General features: G+C 41.0%; 1 protein-coding gene across 1 annotated transcript in view; it reads left to right on the top strand.

The window, feature by feature from the left end:
- LOC104509700 (GREB1-like protein) overlaps positions 1-22,643 on the top strand; it is a gene marked incomplete at its 3' end in the record, with an annotated part of 38,959 nt that overhangs the window by 10,008 nt on the left and 6,308 nt on the right. Inside the window, 10 exon segments of the mRNA XM_010151735.1 lie at positions 1,536-1,712; positions 3,747-3,869; positions 7,254-7,388; positions 8,440-8,577; positions 8,913-9,032; positions 10,766-10,903; positions 12,667-12,852; positions 18,484-18,810; positions 19,673-19,801; positions 20,408-20,542. Of these exon segments, the coding sequence (XP_010150037.1) occupies positions 1,536-1,712; positions 3,747-3,869; positions 7,254-7,388; positions 8,440-8,577; positions 8,913-9,032; positions 10,766-10,903; positions 12,667-12,852; positions 18,484-18,810; positions 19,673-19,801; positions 20,408-20,542 (1,608 nt within the window).

Here is a 22,643-nt window from a genome sequence, read left to right as displayed (position 1 = left end):
ACTGGTACCTGTGAGCAAAGAATTGACTTGGCAACTCTGAGAGACACTGATGACTGTTTCTGACAGCTACGGAGAAGCACCAGTAGTTCCTGTGGGTTGCAAGGGAGGAGGGAAGGACTGATTCAGTCCTAGGAGAAACAGGATGAAGAAATCTACTTATCATAGAATCTTTAGGTTGGAAAAGACCTTTAAGATCATCGAGTCCAACCATGTGCTGAGCATGTCAAGAAGGTATGATGGTAAAAGGCACAATAAGGCTAAAGACAGTGGCTTAATTAATGAGTTTTATGGAAAATGCGTGTTTTCAAAAAGGCTGAATATATTTTTCATAAAATTGTGAATTTGGCTGACAGATGAGTCCAGGAACTGGTATTCTCTGAGGTAGTTGACATTGAGGAAAATAATGATACTAGTAAGGATGAGAAATTGGTTCTGTTACAGATCTTGGACTGATTAGTGAATGGGGAAAAAACCCAAAAATAAAGCATTTCTGTTAGATACTCATCAGCCCAGCACTTTTACAAATCATTATAGATGTTCCAGAAAGAACATAAAATACTTTTCCATTAAGGGTTGAAAGGGATTCCGAGATGAGTGAAGAGGCAAACAAGCCAGAGGAGTTTAATTATTCAGCATGAGATAATAGAGGGCTTATTCAAAGAAGGATTTTAAGACAGGCTTATTTCAGAATGTGCCCTGTTCTAGGAGATGTTAGACCGCTGCCGTGGGTGTGCAACATTGCTATTAACATAGTTGTGAATGGTGCTGGAAATAAGGCTGCGTATAATCCTCAGTCTGGACCCTGTCCTCCAGACCTCAACTCAAGGTTTCATCTCCTCCTGCCAAACCATGTTGGAAACATTGCAGAAAAAGAGTCTTCTGCCATCATTCCTAAATGTGTTACTTTTCATGAAGGTTGTACGTTTTTAAAAAGCATCCTGGAACGCTCCTAACTTGCCACAACAATCTGGACATTAAATGATTGCTTTTAAGACCTTAATAAGCTGCAAGTTCCAGCTTACTTGGAAAGTGCCTTGTAAAAGGAGTCTCAGAGAAAATTCACTAGATGTTAAGGTTAATTTTAGCCACATGAAGTTGTAGCGGCTACCGTGGATTAGCCACTGTTTGGAGAGAGGGAAGCATGCAGCTTGGATCCTATATTTTGTAATGTAGAAATGTGGAAGTAAAATAAGCAATCTCAGAAGTAAAGTAGGCAGTTTCCTAGCTTGGCGTCACAGCTTTGCCCCTCCAAGTAGTTGTTCCTTTCTGCACTGTGTAGAGTGGAAAATCGGTTGTAGGATTTTGGCATGTTAGTATGACCTAGAAAGATGGAAGGGTTTCAGAAAAGCTAAGACTTAAAATCTACCTGTGTTTGGCTGCTTCCTGACGCGCATGCACTGAGCAGGACATCTGCAGAAGCTGGAGGCCCCCAGTCGCTCTGAACTGGATGCGCAGGTGGGTTAAAATGGCCTTATTCCTAGCAGATAGCACAAGCCATTAAATCGGTGCGTATACCTTCTGCTTCTTTCTTCCAGGATTTTCTGGGAATTGTATAGGCTGTGGAGAAAGAGGATTTCGGTACTTCACGGAGTTTTCTAATCATATCAACCTGAAATTAACCACTCAGCCAAAGAAGCAGAAGCACTTAAAGTACTACCTAGTAAGAAGCTCCCAGGGTGTACTGTCAAAGGGACCTCTTATTTGCTGGAAAGGTAATACAGCTGCCCATTCACTTAAGGGGGTTTTATTATATTAGTGTGATGTTGAATGAAAAATTGAAAGTTGCTGTGGAAAATATATGCTTTCAAAAGGAACCGTAGAAGAGGACTTTCTTTACTCTTTGAAGCAAAAATTCCCACTGATTTCACTGAAGTCTGGATTTTGCCCAAGAGGTTTATTTAAGTCTATTTATTTTAGTATTTAAGTGCTTGAGTATTTTAGTATTTAAGTACTATTTATTTTAGTAACCATGCGATCGTAAACGGTCTTCCTCCATCTCCTCATACTTTCAGTGAGAGTCCTAAATTTGCCCTTCTTACCATGTGCAGCCATCTTTGTAGAAGAAATAAGGTTGCTCAATCTGCTGATTCTTTTCTGTGCCTGAAGCAAGATGACTCACGGCCAGGGCTCCAACATTGGCTTTTCACTGATACTCATCTTAGCAGGTGCAATTCAGTCAGTCTAATGCCTGAGGATAGCTAGCACACCATGAGATTAAGAAGGCTCAGGCCACTGATTTCGGGGAATGAGGAGAAATCTTGCATACTCTTCCCACTTACGCTGTGGTTTACGTTTGGGCTTACTTTGTACTGGCACAGCCTGTGCAATATTGCCATGTGCTAAAGAGATGACATTTGTGACCCAAGGCAAAGGTAGCCATGGGGTATGCTACTGGAGTATGCAGGTTTTTGGAGCTAGAGCCATGCAAAGACTCAAGGAGAGGAATGGTTTACCTGCTCGCTGTCTACTAAGTTGGTGTATATGCAGACTGCCGGTCTTCGTCAGCCGTGGTCTTACTTAATAAAGGCAGAGTTTGATCTGGTGCCTGTTGTTCCAAAGAGGGTGATGTGAGGAGAGAGGAGAAGCTCCACAGGAGGACTGACACGCATCTGAAGAGTCACATCCTCATGTGAATGGCAGCATGACACCAGAGAGAGATGGTTATCACCAAGCTGTATGAGTGATTATAGTACTGTATCAGTTAGTGGTTCAAAGGGAGCCTGGCTTCAGCTGCTTTTCTCAGTTACAAGTAGATTTAACTACTGCTTTAGCGTGGATGTGTGTTTCAGCAGTGTTTTTCACAGAACTACAGAAAGATTTATTTTCTTAGACTGTTTTTGAGTTCCAAATACAGCAAAAAGAAACCTTATTTTAATTTTGGGATCCTTTTTCTGAACACACCCCACCCCCTTCCCCCTGTGCTCATACAGTTGGGGTTGTTGTGTGTCCCGGTAAATGCTGTCGGGGTAACACACTTGTAAGAGGCAGATAACTGGGATCGCTTTTGCATATATGCTAACTGCAAGTGTTTTGAGCACCCATGAAAGCCTAGAAAATCGACCAGGAATTGACCTCATGGGCATTATTTTGCTAGGCTCTATCCCCATGTTGCTACCATCCGTCTGGTGGCCCTTTGCCCTTCACTCACTTTAAAGGTCTAATTAGAAGAAGAGAAGTGCTCTTAAAAACCCCCCTTCTCTTCAAACAAAACCTGATTAGATCTCAGTTTAAAAAGTGGATTAATGTGTAATTTTTAAGGTCACTTTCTCCTCCCTCAACTCAGTTTTCACCCAGACAGACACCCACAGCGCTGAGGTCTCCCTGAAGGTTTTGGGGAGGCATACTAAGAATCTGGGTTTCAGTGCAATTTCTACTTTTAAAGGGCAACATATGATGGTTTGTATAAAGGTTGTGCCACAGAAGCTGCTGAGCGTTTCCTGGGACATGTCCAATACCTTGGAAACCTCTTGGAAGCTGCGAACTGAGGGCTCTTGCCATTTTGCAGCATCTGGTCTGTATTTGCCTGGCCCTCTGAGTGGCCCCCAGGGAGGTTTTCCTAATTAGAAGACAAAGTTGACTAAAAGGCGAGAGCCGTATTTTTGTTGAACGCTGCTATTTGCCCCTGTTTGTCGTACGTGCTGTGTGTATGCTCTTAACATTTTGTCGCCTTTCGCCGCCGTGTTGCTGAACTGTCGCTACTGGAAGCCAGGCCTTGTTAATATGTACTGTAGCTGCTTCGTTTGCAGAATGTAGAAGCAGGCAATCATCTGCTGCTAGCCTCTCTGCTAAACCAAATTCTTCGGTGTCACCGTCCGCGACCCCAGAGGGTGGATCAGCTAATGGATACAAATCAGGGTTCACTCAGACAGGTAGGAGCTGGAAGTGCTATAAAGATAACCACGGGGGGTGGTAAGTTACCTCAGATATTGTTGGTTCAGGGATGCTGTAAACAACTGGGTATTTACCTCAAGCCTTGTGTAGATTACAGCAGGAAAAATGCCTATCAAAAGTTGCTTTGTGAAAGTTTAAGACCCAGGTGAGGCTGAAAGGTGTCTTAGTCCTCATAAGAACAGGTGATGAAAAAATTATTAAGAATACCTTTTCATTTATTTGATTCCGTGTCTCCCTGTGTTTATTTAATTTAATTTTCTGTGGATCTCAAAAAAACCTTAAATTGCACATTTATCGGGAGGGCTTTACTTACTGTATAGAGAAGATTATTTGTCTTGAAATGGAAAATAATCTCCTTTTGGGGCTAGAGGGGGCAGCTTTTATTTATTTGCTTGCTTATTTATTCAAGTTTTATTTCATAGAAGCGTGCACTGAGAATATCAATTTCCCCATACGCATACAGTGGTTTTGTGAGCTAGCATAGATCTCATAACTGTTCTAGAAAGCCATTAATGACATACTTAAAAAAGGAGAAATGATAAAAATCAAATGGACGTTGGCTGACAAAGAAGCAGCATCGTAATTCCATTTATTTATTTATTTGTTGCAGGTAGCCAAGGTGCTTTCCTTTGAGCTTTTCTTCTCATTGCTTGATTGCAGCTTCCTCTATGCTGTTACATGTTCTTGTGCCTGTGCTATTTCTTGAAAAATTAAAAACATGAGAAAACTTTGTTAGTTGTTGTAGTTGTTTGATATCTGCGTACTAGGTCGTACATTTCTCTAGAGGAGTATGAAATGCAGATGAGAAAACAAAATTGTTAAAATACTTCATTCGCTTACAAAGCGTGTTAACAAGGAATATCAAATGGGAGCTGACCATATGCATCCTTATGAAATCGTAATCACTGATCAGGATGTTCAGAGACGCTTTGCCCAGGTGGTCACCCCTGTCTCTGTATGCTTCAGGCTTTGGTGAAAATGAAATGAGTGTTGTTTAAACATCTGCATTTCATTGCATGATCCCTTGGCTTCCAGATCCTGGCATGAGAACTGTGCAGATGCATGAGAACCTATTTATTTGGGACGAGAATATTTACACAGCTTTGTCTTCTATTGTACCTGCCAAGTTAATGGATACACCTTTTATATACTGCTTTCTCCTTATCACTCCCTGCGATTTTCAGTCTGCTTGGTGTTTCTGTGTGTCACTGTTTGTACTCTTAGGTCACGGTTGTCAAAACCTTTTCATCTCCTTCCACTGTTATCTTCTCGTGAAGATAATGCCACATGCATACATATGAATCCCCTGTGACCGAGGGACAGGGGGGAGGGCACCTTTTTTGGTGGCGTGAATTCTGACATGTGTCGCCTCTGGTGGAGGTCTGACTTCTTCTCCCCTAGGCTCTGCGCAGCTGTACTTGGAGTTGACTTCTCAGTTGGTTTAAAACGGGGTTACTTATTAGCAAGTTGCTTTCTGCAATTGTTTTCAGTTTGTTGTCAACTCGTACGCATTTTTTACCTCTTGAAGTTGTGTAAATATTTCTGTTTTCTGCCCTTGTAAACGAGCAGTTCAGTCTCCCAGTTCTAGAAGACACACGCAGGTAGACAGTTACAGGCACACGTAGGGTACTGCGCTGAAATGGTAACTTCGTTGTAGAAATTAGACCACAGAAGAATTTCAAAACACCATAAAGCTGGCAGTACGGTGTGGCCATGACATTGCAGTCAGGTCTCGGGTCCTCCTTTCAAAACCACGTGGGAAGATGCAGTTCCACTGCAGAGGAGACACAAAAATGGCTGAAACCTTGAACAGAATCAAAAATTTGGTTTTAGGCAGACACACAAGAAGGAAAACTTCAATTCAGGTGTTAAAAGCAACTAGAAACAGGGTTTTACAATAGGAAGATGAGCAGTTTTAATAACTGGTAGTACTAAAAGTTCTGCTTAGGTACCAGTGTGATGTTTAAGCATATACCAGCCGCATCTATGTTGATAGATAAAATTTCAAGAAAATATATTAGAACTAAAGAGAAGGAAACCAAAAAACCCCAAAGCCTCAGGACAGCTGACTTTGAGGAAAGCTGTAACACTATGTATTTGCTACATCATGTTTAATGAGACCAACGTTTTCCTCCAAAACCCCTGATCTGGTGGTCTGTTTTGTTTGCCGTTCAGCGTATTTCCTGTGAGTGTGGAGCAGGTTTTCTGGTGGAGCAGCAACAGCAGAGGCTTCTTTGCTCGTTCCCCATCCCAGTTACTCCGTCCGGCAAAGCGGACTCTCCTCCCCACCCTCCTAAGCCAAATGGTGTGTGGCCTGAGGGTGAATGTGTTTGGCAGATGAAGTTGGGCTTTGCCTTCTGTTTTCTTTCCCTGGCTGTTTTATTAGGACATCTGAAGGTGAACTTAGCCTACTCTGCCTAGTTGTTGCAATCTACTTTGTGGACAGATGCAGAGTTATTGCTCTTTCACCCTGATTATAAGAATTTGGGTTTGTCAGTGTATCAGCATCCGAATGTTGAATTTTTCTTGAAGTAAATTGCAGATATTAACTCTTTGATGTTAAAGTAGGGGCCTACATGCTGAGACGTTTGGAATCAGTTCTGATTTACAGTTTTATACTGGGCAACTATTAGAATTTATTTCTTCTTCAGTTTATCCATAAAATAGAACTAATATTTTTCAGCCTTGGCAAAGTGCTCTAAGGAGTTGCCATTTGTTTATTCATGCAAAGAATTTGGCCTCAGAAACCTTTCATTCCTTACCCAGACTTATAAATGAACATACACTTTTCATAGCTTTATAGACAGTAGTGCTGCAGGGAGGTTATGTATCTGGTATTTATTTCTGCCCTAAATTAAGCTCAGCTGTGTCTGACACAGGTTTGATAACTTGTTCTTGGAAATCTCAGGTGATGGAGATTCTACAACCTTTTTAAGCAACTTACTCCAGTGCTTATTCCTTATGCTTGCTAGGGACAAGTCACATAAACTCCTTGCCTTAACTTTTCCCACAACATGGGATAGTTGTGTTTGCTTGCCTGTCCCACGGGACTAATTTGAGGAGCAATGAGATAGCTCTTTCTACAGTTGAAATATGTTTCGTGCATATCTGAATACAAAATGTGAAACACATCCATCAGTAGAATATGAGATTCTGTAGAAATGCCCAGTTAAACATTTGTTACAACTCCTCTAAAAGATACCGATATGTGATGATTTCTTATGAGTATAAAAAAAATTGTTTTATATGCAGAGATGAGTTTTGATAAATGTGTGTGAATGTTCATGTGTATATAATACAAATTATATACATGTGTCCACATATACAATTTTAATCATTATTTAATTAACTACTTTTCTCAGATTCTTCAGTATTCAGCCCAGCAAAATCATCTTCTGCTGTTAATTTAAGTGGAACTCAAGACCCAACCCGGAACAAGAATGTTGTGAAACCTCTGGCTTTGTCAGTGCAGCTCGTAGGAAAGGCGTTTTCTGCAGGTATGGCTCTGCTTTCCAGGATAGCTCAGAGCCAAGGGAATTACCAGCTTAACAGCCAAGAAATAATCTTTTTGATGGAAAAAGGAAAGGAGAACATTCACTATTATTCCCCAGAACTCTCATATTCTCTCAGTGCTCTGCACAGAAAATTTCCATGGCCATTACTGTCCCCAAACTGAGCCCACACCTTGGCTTCCAGATGGCTGCACCATCCCCTGCTCTCGGAGCATGTTTCTGGGAGAGAAATCTTGGTGGAGCTGGCAGATATGGTGTGGAGCTGTCGTACCCCCTGGGCTCCATGTCTATTCTATGCAGTTTATGCCTTTTTTTCCCCCTGCAAAAATTAGACTCTGCAAAAGAATAAGAAGTATCTCAGAAGTGTGAGGAGGATAACTTCTTGTGATCCCCTGTTGTTGTAGTTTCATTTTGTGATCTGGATATAGTGGGTCCTGCCAGGGTGTTAGACCTGCTGGGACTGGAGGATTATCTTAAGCAGAGGGAGCAAAATTAAGCATAGTTTACCTCAGTAGTGCTCAGAGCGCATGTACTGTACAGCAAACTCTCCTGTCTCTGCTTAATCTCCCTTGATAAAGCTTTATATCAGAACCCTGTAGTGGATCACTGTGTATGGTGCAGGGACAACTGGCAGAAAAATGTAGAGATGTACCAGAGAGGCTTAGACATCTTCACAAACTGAGTTAGTTATGTGCACTTTTTAAAACGCTCAGTGTCTGAACAAATGTGTCACAAACTTCCCAATAATTTCCTGTGTGTGTAATTTCCTATTTTAATCAGTGGGATTTGTTTTGTGTTTTTTCTTCCACCTATCCTTCCCACCCTGTAATCTAGAGACCCCGTTTCACAGTTAGGATTTTGCAGCCTGTGCCCATATTATTCTCTGCCAAGTACACTTCCTGCTTTCCCTGGAGTATGTTTCTTTCAGTCATGCACCTTGCCCTGTTCTTTTGTGTCCGCATGCGGCCGTATGATTTTTGTTTGTTTGTTTTCAAGATGGTTTCAAGCCATACGCTCTGTATTTTATTATACTCAGCTCCTCTTTCGCTGCGTACCACGGATGTTGCTAATGGAAACGCTAATGGAGGAAGAAATAATGTAATGAGTTCTACAGTTTCTCGGCCAATGCCTCACTCGACGTCTCCAAGCCCTAGCTGTGCAGCTGGAGACCAAGGTAAAGAAAACCTCTCTGTTCTTTTATTTTATACTACACTGTTTCAGTCTGAAACTTGTGATTTTGTTCTTCTTCCCATCATTGCTGTTTCTGCAATCCAGTCTTTATGGATCCATTTGGGTTTTGGCATGACCGTTAATGATAATTCTCTACTTTTTAACACAGGTAACAACATTTTTAGCATTCATAGTCTGGCTTCGTGTAAATCTGGGTGCAAACCTCTGATGCTCTGTGGCGTGATACCAGCTCAACACCAACGTGAAATGGAAGTGTGGGCTGGAATCTGGTCGTTTTGGAGGATGGCATTTAGAATTAGTTTTTTATTTCCTTCTCAGCATCAATGTCCAGTTCTGGACCACCAAAGAAACGTCACCGGGGATGGTCTCCTGGGTCCCCAGTCCCTCCTCCTGGTTTGGCAGTACCTGTTCCTACAGTTCGGCCTTCGGCAAGAACAGGTAAAACTTGCATCGTACAGATTTAATTTGGAAAAAGCTATGCTCAGCCAGACCTGTCGCCCCGTGCTGCTTCTCTTAAGTGTTGCGCAGCAAACATAACTAAGCTTGTTGAAGCAGTTTAGTGCTTCAGATGTCCCAGAATAACATACATGATAGGCCTGGTCCTTGTTGCATTCATCTAAGATGGGACAATGGGAATTTAAAATTACTGTGAGGGAGAGAGGAAAGGAAGAGGAGAGTAATATTAATAGGGATCCAAAGCTATCCAAGACCCCTGAATGTAACTCAGTTCTTCTAAAATTGTGCAGGTGTATGGATATGTGAACACATTTGAAGGATTTCTATTAGCCTTCACCTTGAGTGCTGTGTCTGGTGTGGCAAGCTACAGAAACAGTACACTCGGTTCCTGCACAGGAAAATGGGCTTTATATAACTTTGGCCTAACAAAGGGCACGGATATCCACTAGGTCATCTTCAGTTAAAAGCGTAAAGTTTGTGAGACCAAATGTCTGTTGTGCGTGGAAAAGCTGTATGTAACATCATCATATGAAACAGGATTACATACAAATATGTGTGAATGCTCATCAGTATCCGTGTAGGGTATGTATAAAGACATACATCTTTATACTCGCTCTCATCACTGCTGTCAACAAAACTGTTTGCTGTTTAAGCACTTTTCAGTTGTGCGGTTCATAATACTTTGCAAAGGGGAGTAAACGTTTATTCCTGTGTCTGTAGGGTGAGAAAATGAATATACAGGAAATAATAAAAACATTTGTCAACATGCATGTTTTTAACTCTGCTTTGGAGGGCTTGATTTTGAGGTGTTTTGGAACTGATTTTCAGACATGCTTATCATGGGAAGAAGGGTTACATGGTAGTGCAGGCCTGCCTGCTTGAGCAACTCAAATCAATCGCAACTTTTGTAGATTTCTAGCTTCAGAGACCTGCTGAAGATACGCGATAGAAGGCAATCTCCTCCCTTTCATTGAGTTTGTCTCCACAAATCCACTCCCTCTGCTGTGTACTCCATTTTCCAGGAGTCTTTCGTAGTGTTTTTTTCTGTTGGATAAACACTTCCACTGCATGCATTCATTCACGCTGCCTATGATGTTTTTCTGTTGATGGCATTGTTTGAAAAATCTGTTACAAACCACCAAATGAGGCCTGAGAAACTCCTGAAGCAGATCTCACACTGAAACCTGATCTGAGAATACAAAATTCTTACACTTCGATTCATTTAGTTTTACTTGTGAAAGCTGCTGTTGCTCGTTCGTAAAGTCTAATTTTTATCCTTGTAGCAACCGTCTAAGAACAACTCTGAGATTTTGGCCTGTGCTGGTTTTTTTTTATTTACATATGTACTATGTCAGAAGTCAGAGCAGCCTCTTGCCTTGTGCTCAGATGAGGTATTGGGAGGTAGCCTCTGTCTTAGAGGTGGCCTTTTGGCTTAGTACTTGGCTTTGTTTGAGGATGCATATTCAAACCTGTGTTTTCTTCTCTGCTTCCCACCAACAATACAGTGGTCAGAAAAAGTTTTATTTTAGGGGTGGGGCTACAGGAGGATATAGGCTCTTAATTTAAATTACTTAAAACTATAGCAGGAAATGCAGAGACCTTTTGAATTTTATTACAGTCAGTGATCTGCAGTAATTTTTTTTTCATTTGTTCATACGGCCAAATCACAGTATGAGCCTTTCATAATAGAAGCTTCTCTTTTCTTTATTTTATAGAGCCTCTTTTGTCAGTCCCAGTTCCTCAATCCATGTTAACCGGAATTTTACAGCCTCAACCCATCCCAGCGGGGGAGACTGTAATAGTTCCTGAAAACCTGCTGAATAACTCAGGAGTCAGGCCAGTGATTCTGATAGGTAAGTTTTGCACTGGGGAATCAAACGCTGTGTTTTTCAACATGCTCCCCTAGAGAAAAAGGGGTTTTTTTAATTTATTTTTGTTGGTTCTGGCATTCAGTACATGACGAAGTCAGTTTGTCATGGATAGTTTGCTATAGTTACTCAACATTTAAAATTGGAAGTTAGGCGATTTCTGGAGAATCTGATTTGCGAACGGGTCACAACTAGGTCAAATTTATACAAGTCCTCTGGCTAAATTGAAGTTTTGTACAAATAAGATTTTTGTAAAATCCAAGAATAGAAATATTTCCATGCAGTGAAAATAGCTTTCCACCATAAACAACTTAACAAAACAAGCAAATATTTCCTGCAGCATTTATAGTCCAGATCTTGAAGCCCAGGGATTCTGGATGAGAACCAGAAAATTGATTTGAACTGACTGATTGGAAGAAATTCTTACTAACTTTTGGTCTTTTTTTAATCTGTACTTCTTGTAATCAACTGTGAGATAACATATCAGGCTTTTAGGATCTTTTAGCTGTATAAAGTACATTGTTAACCCTTAGAATGACATTGCTTTTACTTTAAAAGTGTGACTCAAAATGTGAATATTCCTTTCAACCTGAGCTGTTTGGGCATACTATATAACTAGAGATGGGACAACTAGTACTGCCAGAGTTTTGATGAGTGATTTTTTTTTTTTTTTAACCTTAATTCTCTTCTCAGCCCAGCATAGTACAGATGGTTGTATGAGTTAGCAGAACATGCCTATCAATACAATCCATGGAATAATTTCTCATTCCTGAAGAAATGGAGAAGTTCTCCAAGTCCTTTCTTGCACAGATAGTCCTAATACACACAATTCCCAGGAGAATTAACAGGGCCATCTACACTAGTAAATCTGTCGAGAACAGGGTTGCACTTCTGGTTTGTTTTGCCTAGTGTTGTTTTCTGGGAGCCTGTTCTAAAGCTGTAGCATGGTGCCCTAATGGTTTTCAGAGAAACACTTCCTTATTAAAGATGAGGGTGCCTACAGTCATCAGCTTAAGTGCAAATTGAATGCAGCCCTTGGGCTCTTGGAGATTTGCCAGCAAAGTCCTCAGTTAAGCTAAACATTAGTGGCCCTGAGAAACAGCGTCCTATTAATAGTACAGAACCAGATGTACCCAAATGGATGGGTTTGGCAAAATCTGTGTGGAATTTATTTTTTAAAACGAAAACATTCTCCAGGAGAAGAAAAGTTAGCCCGTGCTCATGTGCTTTACCTTCCAGGTCAGCATGTTTTGTTGTTGATGTTTATTTAACCTGTTTATGAAAACAGAATGGAAACTGGCCAAAAAAAAGTGAAATCAGTCACAGCAATACCACAGTGGTTAAATCAATGCTAATGTGACTTATGCTGCTTTTATAATGTTAAGATCAATGTACTTTTGCCTCTATTGATTTTTCTTTTTGTACACTATATTATAGAGAATCTCTATTTAAAGGTCAGGGTAAGACACAAATAGATAATATTCTCATTTGTATTTGGATAACAGTAATTATTATCCTGATGGTATGCAGTTATTGTTAGTTTTTGCGAATCTAGGTGATCATTTGTTGTACAATACAGCAAAGGCTCGCTGGCCTATCTCATTTATTTTATAAGCAATTATAATGCCAAGAACAGTCACTGATGCAGTACCTTTTCCACGGTAACATTAAGGAGAAGCCTGTGCAAGATGTCACGTAGTGGCACGTTTTGTGAATTTCTGGTTTTGTTTTTGCTTCTTTTATCAAAGGTTATGGCACTTTACCTTATTTCTACGGAAATGTTGGTGATATTGTTGTAAGTCCATTGCTGGTGAATTGCTACAAGATTCCACAGCTGGAAAACAAGGATTTGGATCTCCTGGGTTTGACCAGCGGTCAGCTGCTAAGTGTGGAGAATATGATACTTTTAACTATTCAGTATCTTGTCCAGCTAGGTAAGCAGTTCATCATAAGCACTTGTGTTTTATTTGTGACTGTCCTTTTTTCTCCCCACCTTCTTTATGTCTGTTTCAGAGCCAATTTTCTGGCTGTTTTTATGCCTGGAAGAGGTTAAGTGGCTCCATCTAGTGTGTGTGACTTCGCTGCTCTGTTCATCAGACTGAAGAAGCGAAGTGAATTTAAAGGCTGATACTGCTTCTGCTCTCCATATGGGGATTGACCAGGTCACCTTTGTGAAAACGCATTTGCAATGCAAATAACTCATTTGCTTAGGGTATCAAACCATCAGTTATCACAGCTCTTTCTAAGGACACTCGGTCTGTTTTATTCAGTTTTGTGACAACTGCTGGCAGATGTGTGATGGTCATCATTGTTTTGGTGACAGCACCGTTTACATGAAAACCACATTTGTTATTCAGACTAAGGCAAGTGATTCAGTGAATATTTCATTCTTGTAGATGTTTTTGAAATGGACTCTTGGCAAGTTTGAGAGCAAACCACTTTTTCTTTATCTTATTGCAGGTCCACACATTTTTCCCTACCTTAGAGTAAAAAGCAACTGCGTTAACAGTAAGGTTTTAGAAGTTAAAAAATAGTGCTGGATAGTGTTGGGAAACTTCTCACAGCAGTCTCAGTTTTAACTTCTGTATTTGAAAAGATGCTGCGTATCATAGAGGAGTGTGAAATGACTTGTGAAGAGCACACTGCTTTTCCTGTACTGGGTTGCCACTAGGACGACTGTAATACATAATGGTAGGAAATGTGCAGACACTTCGAAAGAAGCACAACCGGTGATAATCCTATAATCTGGGGAGCAAAACCCCCTGCTCTATGCAGGTTTCACTCTTGGGTTCTTATGCTTTGCTATTCTCCCTTGATGCAGTACTGTTAGAGACAAGAGGGAGGCCATCTTCTGTGCTGCAATACCCTTTAGAGTGACCTGTTTGCTTTATGTATCTTTCTCTGCCTCAGTAATCCATTGCATGCCAGGTTAGAACTGACAGAGGGTTTCTTCATTTTTCACAGGCTGAATGTTTTTCTGTTGCCTTTCTCTCAGTAGGCTTACATGTGTTATTAGAGGTCTTCACCTTCACTGGGAAGTTCGTAGAGTCTGGATGTTAAAACTAGCTGGTTCACAGTTGTGGTTTAACCCCAGCTGGCAGCTAAGCACCACACAGCTGCTTGCTCACTCCCTCCTCCTCAGCAGGATGGGGGGAAGAGAATTGGAAGGATGAAAATGAGAAAATTCATGGGCTGAAGTAAAGACAGTTTATGTAAAGCAAAAGCCACGCTCACAAGCAAAGGAGAACAAGGAATTCATTCACCCCTTGCCATTGGCAGGCAGGTGCTCAGCCATCCCCAGGAAAGCAGGGCTCCATCACGCGTAACAGTTACTTGGGAAGACAAACGCCATCATTCCAAATGTCCCCTCCTTCCGTCTTCTTCCCCCAGCTTTGTATGCTGAGCATGATGCCATAGGGTATGGAATATTGCTTTGGTCAGCTGGGGTCAGCTGTCCTGGCTGTGTCCCCTCCCAGACCCTTGTACACCCCCAGCCTACTCACTGGTGGAGTGGGGTGAGGGGCAGAAAAGGCCTTGACTCTGTGTAAGCACTGCTCAGCAGTAATGAAAATATGCCTGTGTTACCAACTCTGTTGCCAGCACAAATCCCAAACACAGCCTCATACTGGCTACTATAGAGAAAATGAACTCTATCCCAGCCAAAACCAACACTTCCACACATTCCTGGATTGATAGAGGCAGCTGGCAAATTTCCTTCAGAGAAACACATCGCCAGCTGATACAGCATTTCCAATAAAAAATAAACTATTTATTGAAAATTATTGAGTCAGTGAACCATACTCCATGAGCAAATCCAACTGGGATGGATGCAGCAGGTCTATACTTGCTGCAGGCTGGAGGAAGCTTCATGCAAAGCTTTGGGAGCTGAGTTGTGTCTAGTGAGCACCCCGCCTTCAGCATGGAGCAGTTCCCTTATTAGCAGGTGATTAGTTTGGCTTTTGTTCTTAGTTGTGCAAAGCTGAATAGTTTTCCATTTGGTCTTATGTGGAGATGGGTGCCAGCACTGTAAGATGAAAGAGCCCAATGCGGAGAAAAGTCAAAGCATTCTGCAGAGCATGGCCATCAAAACATGTTGATTTTCTGAATATTGCTACAAACTTAAAACTGTTGGAATTGTGACAGTTGCACCGAACTGTAGCCTTTATCCCATTTTGTAAAATCAAAGCAAATTAAGGATGATTGGAGGGCAGCCAGCTTCAAAAGTTTTTGCCAAGGAGAAGAGACAAATACACACATAAATTGTTTATTCCTGTGAGCCTCTTCTTTTTTTTTTCTTAAGAAAGTATGAGTAAAAAATTATTCTTTTTTTCCAGAGGGTATTGTGAAAGAGTTGGATAAAGGCAAAGATAAAAAAGCAGACAGAAGAATGAAATAGATACTGTCTTGCCTAATTTTCTCACTACTTGTACAAATATGTTTGCCAATGACTGTGATCACAGATCATAAGAATATTATTTATGAAAGTGCTTCTTTTTTGAAAAAGGATATATGTGAGAATTCCTTTCAGTTTTATTAATTATTAATAATTATCAATTATCATTTATTTATTAATTATTAATTATAGAGCATTATTAATTGTAGGATAATGCTGTTGTGTTTTCAGAAATCAGCTGGTAATTTCACAATGATATTACAAATCAAAGCAAACCATATAAGTGGTTTTCTGATGCTTTAATTTTAAACCTACTACGAAGACTATACACAGTTAAAACTGTGATTGGGAGCCGTAGCACTGCTGCAAATCAATTCCACTGACTCTGATAAGGAAATAAGTAAAAATAGATAGAGGGGTGTGTTTGATTTCAGTGGTTCTTTACAGTCACCTGTACTTAACCAGCTTTCACATTTGGTATCTTTGGCAGCATTCAAGCTTTGTTTTTATCCCTCAAAATGCCCATATTTGCAGTATGGGTTACTTTCTCTCATTTGTAATTGTGTGTTTTTTACTAATTCATAGAATCACAGAATGTTTTGGGTTGGAAGGGACCTTAAAAGACCATCCAGTTCCAACCCCCCTGCCATGGGCAGGGACACCTTCCACTAGACCAGGCGGCTCAAAGCCTCATCCAGCCTGGCCTTGAACACTTCCAGGGATGGGGAATCCACAGCTCCTCTGGGCAACCTGTTCCAGTGCCTCACCACCCTCTCCGGGAAGAACTTCTTCCTGATATCTAATCTAAACCTCCCCACTGTCAATTTAAACCCATAACCCCTTGTCCTGTCACCCCAGTCCCTTGTAGAAAGTCCCCTCCCCCTTCCTTGTCAGCCCCTGTTGCACTACTGTGTCTATAAGCCTAATCTCATCCTACACACTGCTAAGGTTTGTGTCTAAAATTATAAAGTCATTCTCCCTTCTCTCTCGTTGGGGTACGTTTGAGTCGCGTTGGGGATGTGTATGTGCCGTGACACCCAGAGGTGTTTTGCAGCTTCAATATCCGAATGCACATGCAGACTCAAGGCAGGAACAAGCCTCCATTGTCAGTGGAAGGGATGTTCAGACACTCAAAGCAGGAGATTATTCCAGCCATTCTCCTGGTTTTGGATGGTCGGAGGAGTAGTTCTATGTGAGATGCACTGTGAAGTACGTCTACCCAGAAATGAATGTTTGACCAGAGGTGTTTTGCAGCTTCAATATCCGAATGCACATGCAGACTCAAGGCAGGAACAAGCCTCCATTGTCAGTGGAAGGGATGTTCAGACACTCAAAGCAGGAGATTATTCCAGCCATTCTCCTGGTTTTGGATGGTCGGAGGAGTAGTTCTATGTGAGATGCACTGTGAAGTGCGTCTACCCAGAAATGAATGTTTGAATATGTTGTCTTAAACTGTAGGTGCTTTTGGAAGCATAACTATGTTAATAAGGTCTTTTTCACATATTAATATTTTATGGTATTTTTTGCTTTGCAGTTTTGTTTTCTGAAGTCAGGATGATCCTTTGTGTACTCATTTCTGTAGAGAAGTTTCAAAATATTCCCTTTTAACCTGACAGATTCCTGTATATGTATTCATGAAACTGTTCAAAATCAAAATCAGTATCTATCATTTTGTTTTCCATCTCATCTGATATTAGTTTCGTTATTTTTCTGTATAGTTGTGGAGAAAGACTGCCACACACCAAGTGTGGTATTAAACACTTCACTAATTTAAAAATATTTCCTTATCAGTGCCTTTCTGATAACTGACTTTATTTTTTAAAGTTTTTCTCTGAATGAAATAATTTTTCATCACCTGAGTGAAATTCTGTGTGTTCTCATATGGAAATCTTCTATTTGTGCAATTATTTTCTTGCATTCATGATGACCCCAATGTCTAGAGATCGTCTCTAAAGTAACCTTCCTCAATCAACAAAAGCTTGCTTTTATTTCTTTTAGTGTATAACATCTTTTTTGTTGTTGTCGATATGTTGTAGATAGAGTTTATTTCTGCAGAAGATGTCAATAAATGCCGCTTTTTGTGGTTTGAGATCTTCAAAGATGTAGAATTCATGATGCTGTCTTAAAAGGGAAAGGGAAATACATTTCCAAAAGAAGAGAACTATAAAGACAGGATTATGCCTATTCTGCGTTAAATTAGACTCATCAGAACTTTTTAGCTTGCATCAAAAATGCTGCTTGCTGTCTTTGGCCCTGAAAGAAAACATAAACCCAAACCCCCCAGCATTTCACATATCTCTGGTATTTAAGTCCCCCCTTTTGTCACAGAAAAGCAAGCTGCTGAAGCGTGAAGTTCTCTCCTTTGGCACTGACAGGAGGTCTTGGCAGTTTAAGCTACAGTTACTTCTTATTCTGCATTCTTGAATATTCTTATCTGTTCCTGAGCACGTTTGGCAGTGAGACAAATCTTAAGGAGCAAAATGTTAATTGAAGTTGAGTCATGGTACTGATGCTGAGACAGGACAGCTTATTTGTCTGCTTTCCAGTTTAAGTTCACACCACAGTTTATAACGTCTGGGGACTGTAGATCTAAACTTGCATATATCTCTTAATGTTAAAAAATCGAAGATTTTCTGTATTAGTCAAATTTCACTAAAGTCACAGAAGAGGTTAAACATGTTTTGTTTACATCCATGCTTAGTTTACTAGCATGCATGATGAGACAAAGCGAAACAAAGACCACTTGACAGGCTTGGTCATACTGCATGGCTGCGATTAGACTGGAGGATAAGGATTTGGGTGTTCTGCTATAAAAACATAAGGAGCCTACATAATTAACCCTTCTGTTCCAGACAAAAGGCACATATTATCCCACTCCCCGATTGTCCCACCAGTTTCTGAGTGTAAAAAAAAAAGATTAGGGGTGAGATGGAATACTTCATTGTTAAAAAAAAAAAGGGGGGTAGGGGGGAGGTGGTGGCAGAGAGTGGCTTCTAACATGAAAAAGCAAGAATATGCCATGTGGGTGGTTATCCATGCAGTATTGAGTGGGTTTTGTGAATGTGAAAAACACAGTGAAGCAGCTTTTCAGATCAGGACAAACCTATGATTATTCCTGGTTCAATAACATTTTTATATGAGATATTGTTCTGTTTGTTTGTCATCGATGTAGGTCCTGACCAGATACCCCTGAGGGAAGAATTTGAGCAGATCATGTTGAAAGCTATGCAGGAGTTCACTCTGAGAGAGCGATCCTTGCAAATGAGCGCACAGTGTGTCTCTGTGTCACCAGGTCAGCTCCCTTGGCTTGCTAGGTTAATCGCTAGCGTGTCCCGGGACCTCGTGCACGTGGTCGTTACCCAGAACTCGCTGGCAGAGGGCATCTCGGAGACCTTGAGGTCTCTCAATGAAATGAAACATCAGCAAAAGCTACCCGATTATGTTGTTACTATTTGTGCATCAAAGATAAGAGGAAACGAGTTCTGCGTAGTAGTCCTGGGTGAGTATATTTGCAGTACGCTTTCAATAGCAGTGCAATTTTGTTGAATTAATTTTCTTGAGTCATTGTTCCAGCTTTTCAATCCCTTTTGTTCTTTTTATTCTCCTTCATATTGTTACACTGCAATGTAACGGTTTACTTATTGCTCCATTAAGACTTAGAGTGCTGATGTCCCTGAGGATCTAGAAAAATAGCTGGGCCCTGGCCATGACTACTCCTTGAGAGGCCTGAAACTTTATTGGTTTTGTGGCTACCTTGGAAAATACCTTGAAGTGACTCGGTGACAAAATAGTCCGTTTGTCTTTCTCTGTTTTGTGCAACAACTGTGCTATTTCACGTGGCAATATTGGACTGACCACAGTCTTCTGCAGACCTCTGTAAAGCACAACATGATTTTTATCATTTTTAGCATGTTGTTTTTCAAGTTTCGCATTGGTGACTGGCCATGATGTTTGTGTGTGCATGAGTATGTCTGGGTGGAAGTGCATTTTGTCCAGTCATCTTTCTTTTGTAGGCAGGTAAATCAGTAATGTCAATTCCTTGCTTTATTTCATGCTGGGGATGATTACTTTTTCATATTTAGCCAAAACCCTCCATTCCATCAAAGGTACAAATACTTACCTTGCATATCACTTGTCACCCAAGTTTGCAAAACTATGGGCAACAGCTTGCAAAGGATGTGCTAACCTGATATAACTAGTCCTTCAGTCACTAGCAAAATAGGCTTGAAACTCGTCTCCCAGTCTACTGGATAAAGGCAGTGGAGATCCATGGCTGAAGATCAGTCCCACACCTCTGGGATGGAAAGGTGGCGTTGATAACGCACTGCATTAAAGATTGCTCTCGCTTTTCTCTTCTCCAGGTCAGTATCAGTCTAGAGCCCTTGCAGAAAGCATGCTTACCACCAGTGAATTTTTAAAAGAGATCAGCTATGAGCTCATCACCGGAAAAGTTAGTTTCCTGGCATCACATTTCAAAAATACATCTTTAGGTGAGTGAACCTAAGAAACGGAAGTTCTAGCTAAGAAGGGTCATTTCTTCAGGGTTGGCCTGTCTCCTGTTCAGCAGTTGAATGAATGAATTCAGCAGTGGAATGAATTCAGCTCTGCCCTCTCCCCCGAGAAGCATTCTTTCCTTCTCCCTGTGCCCTGTGTGGAACGGAGTGCTGGTCTCCTTCACCCGTGCAGTGCAAGTTACTCATCCCACAGCAAAACATTTTGAACGCTGTTCATGCTGCTGAATGTGACATCAGGGAAACCCGTAAGCGCAATAGTCCGTTCTTGGTTGCTCTTCTAGCACAGGTTTTAGAGGTTGTTTTGTAGTGTGTGTTTCTTTGTAATCATCAGATGTCAGCAATAGCTGTAGAGGCACAGACCTGAAATTGTTCAGCTGTGGTTTCTTTTTTTGGAATTCATTCAACTGGCAAATCAGTAAATAAGAGAAGAATATTCTCCCTCCCTCTCTTCCCTGTATCTCCAGCCCCTCGCCCCTTCGCAGATTCGACAACAGCTATGCAAGAATTTGTGTGTACCTAACGTGCTGCATCATTTGTCTGAAAAAGCTTCCAGATAATTCGGTGTTGCTAATTCTTATCTAGGTGATGATTTGGACAAGCTGCTGGAGAAAATGCTACAGCAGCGAGGAGAAAGTGTCATTATTCCTTTTAACGGAGATGTTAGTGAGTGTGTGTCATCTCAGGAGGCAATTGCCATGGTTTCTACGCAAGAACCACGTAAGTTCTGGTTACCTGCAAGATGTGAAATAAGTGAGTAGTTTGCTAAATGTCAAAATGCTTGTGCCTCAGAAGAGTCTGAGGGCACAGCTGCAGTGAGTGTGCCAACTTTCAGATACTAACATTGCCAGCTGAGTGTAGAAATACAGCGCTCAGACACAAAATCTCAATAGCAACCTTTTTTCCCCCTATGGTTTATAATTCCTAAGCTAAAACACATGGTCTTCTGTTCTGCATGAAGCAGAGTATGGAAGATTTCCCTTTGTAACGTTGGGAATGTAGATTCATCTCACCCTTTTGCACCTAGAAAAGGAATGTAACCTTGGGTTTAAGGCAGAAGGGAACCGTGTTCTTGTTCTGATCTCCCTAGGTGTCCTTCTGTATCTTAACTTTTGATATTCTTCATTTTCCACTTGTAAAATGGCAATCATATTACTACACACTTGTGCCCTGTGGCTTAAACTCTTAAGGAAAGTGGTTAAAGATCTCAGACTGAAAGTGCTAGGCAAGTGTAATTGGTAATTCGCTTCTTCTAGATGTGTCTTATTCATTGCAATGTGATGAGGTATTTTAGGTGAAAAAGATAAGCTAGGATTGCCTGTCTAAAACCACTAATTATAATTTTCTCATTTTGGAATTCTTTCATTATTCAGTTTTAACCGCACTTTCCTTTTCATATGACAGTAATGGTAAAAGATACATTGAGCTGCTGTAGACACTGAGATTCTTTTAGGTGCAGTATCAAAGCAAATTCAACCTCCAGTAAAGCTTTTTCCCTGTGGAAGAGAGGTATGCTCTTGACTCACATTGGTTAGCTTCAGTTAATCAGCTCAGTGTTAGATCTGAATGAAAGCAAGGTGGTTTATAGTCTCCACACGGATCAGAAGATCCAGTTAGGAAGGCTGCCAGGTACTTTGTTCTGGCACACCCAGAAGGACAAGCCTTGAGCTTCCTCCCAGGATTAATTTGAAGGGAGAATGAGATTTTGATTCTGGTTGGGTTTTGGGTTTATTTTGTTCTCTGTAATGATGTGCAGCAGTGCTTTTTTACACTTTTATGTTTTCTCAAACTATTATTCTGAAATAGTTTTGTCTTTAAAATATGGATGTACCGTGATTGAAGCTAACTGGGAATCTGCCTGAATAAAAAAAGGAGAGGTAAGTCTCCTAGGCAGTGAGCCGGACCTTTCTCCCAGAACAGATCTACAGAAATGAACACTGAGGCAGGTTTGAGCAGGAGGTGGGTGCACGCACACAGATGTGTGTCTATACCAGGCTTTTGCCCCAAGCACCTTTCAGTTTCTATGTAAATTGCAAGATTTTATGAAGAGGCTTATTACTTTAAAAAGCAACAATAGTTCTTGTGTATTAAATTCGCAGTAGCTTTGGATTTTTTGTAATAAATTTGCCCTGTGTCATTTTTTTGATAAGCAGTCCATTAAACAGAATTTAATTTGCAGTAGAAAAACTGCCATAAACAAAAACTGTAATGACATTGTAGGATTAAATTTGGTAATCTGCAAACTGAAAATATTCAGGGGCTAGTGGAACGTGGATCATTGGGCATAGAATTTACCTATGGGACATAGTGAAATATAGGCACATGGGGGTTCTTTTTGAGGGAACAGGGATACTCTGGTTCATGTCTGTAGAGAGCAAAGCTCCAGTCCCACAGTTCTCTGCAGCTAGTGTGATATCGACATTTATTAAGCTCAAATAAATCTGAGACTAAAATCTTGTTAAAAGTCAAGAAGCCTCCAAAAGAACGAGGCACGCACACCTCCCACCCCCTATAATGGAGATTTACTGCCTGGGTGTATTGCTCATCTTCCCTTCGAAGTGTATATTACTGTCAGTCAGTGTGTCGACATACAGCTGTCTCGTGCCTGTGAGTGGGGCTCGATTTCAGAGCAGAGAGCGTGTACAGATGAGCTCCCAGCTAACCTGCTGTCCTGATAGTCTTTTTGGCAGGATTATCAACTCAGGCTCAGTTTCCTCAGATTAATAGGTGTGCTGGCTATCATCCCATCATGCCCTGAGCACAGTAACCTCTGCACCCATGGCTGGTTCTCCCAGCAGGGATGACAGCGGGATGCCCCCGG

Source organism: Eurypyga helias, unplaced genomic scaffold (genome assembly GCF_000690775.1).
Source record: "Eurypyga helias isolate BGI_N326 unplaced genomic scaffold, ASM69077v1 scaffold4785, whole genome shotgun sequence".
Classification (NCBI taxonomy): domain Eukaryota; kingdom Metazoa; phylum Chordata; class Aves; order Eurypygiformes; family Eurypygidae; genus Eurypyga; species Eurypyga helias.
Note: the sequence above shows the minus strand (reverse complement) of the source record. Positions and strands in the feature narration are given on the sequence as shown.